The sequence below is a fragment of the Benincasa hispida genome, chromosome 6, assembly GCF_009727055.1.
Source record: "Benincasa hispida cultivar B227 chromosome 6, ASM972705v1, whole genome shotgun sequence".
Taxonomy (NCBI): Eukaryota; Viridiplantae; Streptophyta; class Magnoliopsida; order Cucurbitales; family Cucurbitaceae; genus Benincasa; species Benincasa hispida.
In genome coordinates this window covers 51,887,039-51,893,229 of record NC_052354.1, presented here as the reverse complement: position 1 = coordinate 51,893,229, position 6,191 = coordinate 51,887,039, and the positions used below count along the sequence as shown (strand labels likewise).

At 34.8% G+C, this 6,191-nt stretch overlaps 1 protein-coding gene across 1 annotated transcript; it reads left to right on the top strand.

The window, feature by feature from the left end:
• Positions 1 to 2,138: 2,138 nt before the first annotated feature.
• LOC120079376 (peptidyl-prolyl cis-trans isomerase CYP28, chloroplastic) lies at positions 2,139 to 4,496 on the top strand. Its single transcript, XM_039033539.1, has 2 exons — positions 2,139 to 2,933; positions 4,022 to 4,496. Exons 1-2 carry the CDS (start codon positions 2,201 to 2,203, stop codon positions 4,228 to 4,230), a joined length of 942 nt encoding a protein of 313 aa, XP_038889467.1. The 5' UTR covers positions 2,139 to 2,200; the 3' UTR covers positions 4,231 to 4,496.
• The last annotated feature ends 1,695 nt before the right edge of the window (positions 4,497 to 6,191 follow it).

Genomic DNA, 6,191 nt, shown 5'->3' with positions numbered 1-6,191 from the left:
TAAGAATGGTTGAACTCAGTTCTTAATGAGATCTATACTTGATGAAAAGTGGGATACCTAGCTATAGGAGTACGCTTGATAGACTCAACTGTGTGAATGTGGAAGTGAGGGCCGCTTCCTATGGAGTTTTTAGGCAAACTCTCTAGAGCATTCACTAAACCGGGATACACGTGCTAGGCCTTAAAGCACGGGCTTTCGTATTACACCCTAATAACATTCTGTGTGAGATGCTGTTCGAGAAATAGTTCAAAACCAAGGTTACTCTAGTATATTTTGAATCATCTACACTATGTAAAGGTTCAAGTCGTAAGACACCTTTGCTTATGCACAGTGTTGTATAGACTGAAACTGCTCGATGAAAAACTTTTCTCTCCTTTTTTTGTTTAAATTTCCAAGTGAGGGATTGTTGGATGAAAATTTAATTTTTAAAACAAGAAGGAACCCAACCTTTTGGTTAGAGAATCCCACATTGGAAAATTTGGTATTGGAAGCTTCTCTTATGTACTCCAATCTTGAGTTTTGGGTTTGGGCCCCAAGGGGTACCCATGTTTTGGAGGGAATGGGTTTAGAAAGGGTGTGTGTTCTGGTTGGTAACGCAAGTTTTGCTCTTTGCTTGACCATCGTGACTTGACTGTTTATTGTTCGTCGTTCTGAAGGTTCTACCGTTTGGAAACGGATCCATCTCAAATTCCATTTTTTCCCCTCTGCTTGTTGCTGTCTGAGAAGAAAATAAAGGAAAAAAAAAAAAGAAGAGAGAAAGCAGGGGAAAGTGAGAAATGAAGATGCACCAGAAAGAGAATATGGGAGGGGAAAGAGGAATTGTAATAATTGATTTTTTTATAACCCAAATGTGTGTTTTTTGAAATTTTCTATCCTATTTTATATATTTTTAACTATTTTTATTTGTCAAGTCAACTTATATTTTATTTAAATTTAATGGTAGGTACCATTTTTAAGCTTTATTTAAGGACCAAAATTTGATATTGAAAGTATATTGATCAAAATGAAAGGGGTTGTTTGGGGGCCCAACATAAACATATCCCTACATCTTATATCATCTCAGTGTTTTGAGGTCCATTATCCTATCTCACCGATTTTAATTATTTGTGGGTCCATTTTCGGAACATGTTTTGTATCTCACCGTCATTTTCATTCCGTATATCGTATATCATCTCAATGCTTGAACATGCTCGATCATACTCGATCAGAACTCCCCAGACATCAGAACTCTTCAGACATCAGAACTCCCCACATCCTATATCATCTTAGAGCCCCAAACAACCTCGAACAAACATCAAAGTACATGATCAAAATGGTATTTTAACCTATCATAAATCATCCTACCATTCATCTCAAAGTTTTTCTTTAAGAAGCAACAATTGGGAGAACAAAACATCCATCCCAAAGCTTAAGTTGATAGGTTATGATAGATTTAATATTATACATCTCCCCTCCCACTTTCCTTCCTCCATTTTCCCTCTTGCATTTTCCCTCTTGGCATCATCTTGTCCCTTGTTCTTGCCTGCCAACCTCACTGCACGTGGAACGTCCTCCTTGCTTTTCTTTTCTTTCTTTTTTTTTTTAAATAACAACGAATATATGTTGAAATTGTCGTCATTGATGATAAGGAGAGATTATGTCGGCTTCTCCATAAGAGGGTTGAAGGAAAAGAGAAGTTTTTTTTTAATTATATTTTATTATTATTATGATAATTAGTTGGTTAAGATACCATTTTGTTGTCAAAGTAAGTTGACTCAATAGTATTGACATAACTTCCATCCCAAAAGGTAAAACCTCACTCAGAAATCACCAATGTTGGGGGACTGATGTGTTTAAGGTTAATTTTTTAAAGAAAAATTTTAGAGAAAATAAGTGTAGAACAAAGTTACCCATAATCTCGGTGTTTTGGCAAGTATAGTGTTTAGGGTCTTCTTGGTCTTGGATTTTAAATAAATAGAAATCCAACTAAAAATGTCACAATATCCAACGGATGACTAACTCAAATATCATGTCCAAAATTAATTTATTTTTTAAAGAAAAAATAAATTTCATTGGAGAAAAGGTGATATTTTTAAAAATGGGAAGGGCCCCACTCTCTTGTCTGTGGTCACAAATTCTTCATTTCCTTCTTACCTCCTCACAGTCTCTCTCTCTCACAATCCACATTCCACGATGCTCCTTCTTCACTCATTTCCCGACGATGGCCTTCCCTCTCCTTTTCACCTCCTCCTCCGCCGCCGCCACCACCACCACCGCCTTGCTCTTACCTGCACATCACCACCACCACCGCCGCCGTCTCCCCTCTGGAGACATCGCACTCCCTCGCCGCTCCCTCCTCTTTCTCTCCACCTCCCTCTCTCTCTCCACCGCCGTCAATCCCCCTCCCTCCCCGGCTTCTCCACCGCCGGACACCACTATCACCGACCGCGTCTTCATTGACTTCAGCATTTGCCCTACCAACTTCCTCCCTAACCGTGAATCCACCGATGATGGTGGCGATTCCCTCCTCTGCTCCGATTCCGTTCTCCTTGGCCGCCTCGTTATCGGCCTCTACGGCCATCTCGTTCCCATCACCGTCACCAATTTCAAATCCATGTGTACGGGGTCCTGCGGCTCCTCGTATAAGGGCACTTTGGTCCACAAAATCTTCCCCGGCCAATTCTTCCTCGCTGGCCGACAGGGACGCCGTGACAAAGGAGAAGTTCGGCCGCCATTGAAATTGCCGAGAAATACGGAGTCGGTGAAGTCTGACTCGTTCTTGCTTTCGCATTCGAGAGGCGGCGTTGTTTCTCTTTGCCTTTCGGAGAACGATGACGACGACGAATTGAAATTGGATCCGAATTATCATAATGTGGAATTCTTGATCACCACTGGCCCTGGCCCCTGCCCTCAGCTTGATAGCAAGAACATTGTCTTCGGGACCGTGCTTGAAGGTACAAATTCGAACTCTACATTTGAATTCTAAATTTGATCTCTATGATTAGTTTCAAAGGTTTCAATTAATCAGTTTCATAATCATGTATTACCCACTTGATCACTCTCCAATTTTCTCCTCTTTGTTACTTACTCTTAAACTCTATTTGATATCATTATATTTACTATGATTCATGAACTTGAGCTTTTAGGTTGATGGGTGATTTAACCTGATATTAGAGCATGAATTTCTATGTTTGAACCCATGTACTATCATTCTCTACCAAATTAATTCTGATTTCTATTTGTTTAATGTTTTACTAATTTTCACATACACAACTTAGGGAGTGTTAAATTAGTGACATGGTTAAATTTATTGCAGTGACCCACCCATTTCAACTTTTAGGTAACAATGGTCACTTAAGTAGGACATTATTAGCTATTCAAACACAAATAAGAAGAAGATAGAACTATCAAAATGAGCGTAATTCAACTAATATAAAACTTGTACTGTAGACTTAAATGTCAAAGATTTGATTCTCCCACACTATATATTGATAAAAAAGAAACTATCGAGAAAAATTACAATATAACACTGATTTTGTGAGAGGGCAATGTATTCTCCTACGAACCACCTACTATGGTAGGTATTCTCTTACAAGTGAAGATGATTTGTGAAGTTTTACTCGACTTTAAACCTCTTATACAATATGTTAACACGTTAGTTCTACCTTATTGGGTGTTTCATGTAAATCGCATCGTCTCTATTTACTTTGTGGATTTTACGCAGCTTTAAACTCTAATACACTCCATTCCACACGTTAGCTCATGATCAAGCATATAAAAAGATGTCCCTTTTCTCACTAGGAATCACAGTCTAGATGATTTATCAAGTTTTTGACCAAATCACGAAATAAACTATACCTTTTAAAACCAAGTTCAAATTGAAAAACTTCTAAATTTATAGTAGGAACCAAATTAACGGTAAGCAAAAAGGCTGAAATTTTTAATTTAAATCAATACCCAATAATCAATACCGATATTCTTGGTTGTGGAAAGTGAAAAGGTTATTGATATGTGTGTGAAATTTCTGGGTTCATTTTTTCAGGTCTAGATGTTGTGGCAGCCATATCCTCAACTCCAACATACAAGCCATCTGAGAGAATTAGGCAATTCAATGACTTGGCTAAGTTTTTAGGAGATGAAAGAGCTCAAAATGCAAGAACAATATGGAACAGACCTCTCCAAACTGTATATATCAGCGACTGTGGAGAACTTAAAGTTGCAAAGCCTTTACTGTCTCCAACTCTGCCTTAAACACAGACCACATCCACCCATTATTGTCTCTCAAGGTTCCATTTCTTTATCTTCTCATCTTTCATTTGTGTTCTTCTTCAGTGAAAATGATAATTCCATCCCCATGTTTTTGTTTTTTTCCCTCACACGAACAAAGGGTTAACCAGGCCTCTGTTATTGTTCTGACCATTGTTTATGTTCAAAACAATCAGAAATCAAATTTTGATGTCAATACCGTTGATGTTTTTACATATGCTAAAAAGAACAAATTCATTGTTGTTCGCTCATTCCTTGTGCTATAGCTCTTTCTTTCGATGTTTCCATTTTAGAAGCGAATAAGTATTTGATAGTTTGGAATTTGGACGCTCTACTAGTTTGCATATCTAACCATTTGTTTAAGTTAGTGTCCATTACGTGTTCAACAAATTCTAGAATCATATTGAATTTGTCTAAATAGTGTTTCATATGTTTGACTAAGTCTCAACAAGAACGTAACAGACATATTATCCCAACCTAAAGTATCCCCTATTCACAATTAGGTACTTTATCTAGTGCTATTTAAGTTCAATCTCTTACATTACGTAATTTTTCCTCCCCACAATTATGATCTTATTAGTCTTTTTTCTTTTTTTTTTTTTAAAAAACAAAACCTTCATAGAAAATAGGAGTGTGCTTGTATTGCAATATCAAGGAGAATAAATGAAGAATATGATGGGTTAATGTAGATGAATATGTGCAAGTTCGATACTTGAATAATATCGAAAAATAGTCACTTTTTTAGAGTTCATTTTTACTATCATTTTCTAAGACTTTAAAGTCATAAGCGTATAATATAACATCTTAAAACTCTGAAATTCTAAAAATTAAACGGGCTCATATCTTGCGCGTAGTTAACAAAATGAGTTAGATTTACTATTTAGTTAATGAATATGAAGAATATCTGCATGTTTGAGTAACCCACTTTTTGTGGAAAAGAGTTTTGAAAAAACTAGTATACTAGGTATTTGAAAAGTATTAGAAAATGGTCATATTGATAATTTTATTTTCCGTTCATTTTTTTTTGGGGTTAATTAGAAGTATAATGTAGTTTTTTAAAAAATATTAGTAATACGGGATACATTTCAAACTATTTAAGAAATTAGGATGCATCTCTTCGAAAAATATATTCATCTTGAAAATTGTCATATTCAAAAGTATTGAAAAAGGTAACCAAAAAATGTAACGAAACAGTGTAACGGAGGTTGGATGGAGTGTAAATTTTAGAGACTTTTTTTATGTTTTTTTCCCTTTGCACCAGGGTTCAGATCCGGCCAATAACACATCATCATTTTTGTGAGTATATATATATATGTAATTTTCTAATTTAATTTTATACGAGTAAAATTATAAGTTTTATTTTATGGGTAGCTATAATATATTAGGCAATTTTATATTAAATTCAGAAATAATCTCATTATATTCTATTATATGAAATGCATAAAAATTTTACATTGAATTCAAAAATAATATTTAATCTATTCTTTTTGAGTATCACGTTAAATGCATAATTTTTATTTTTTTTTTAAATCTCATATCTCATCATATTCACATTAAGTACATATTGAGTTCTTTTCTTTTTAGGAGACATTAAATTAAAAAATAAGGCAGTCAAATCTAGATTAAAAAACCAACAATAATATTGTTTTAGTTACTAGACGATTCTTACGGCTTTTGGAATACATGTTCTTTTAAAGATATTTTTTTAGTGCTTCTTAAAATTTGATATTGTAATGAGGGTTAAAGTTTACTTTAACTTTAAACACTATACATTAATCATTTAATTTTTATATCATTAACAAAAAATATTTCTCTTAATTTAATGTGTACGCTACTTTAGGTCAAAATTTTAAATTTAACGATCCGACTTTCTAAGACATCTCATAGGGTCATTACTATATGCGTGCATAAATATTTACATTGAAAATAAGAAAAAAAAAGGGGTA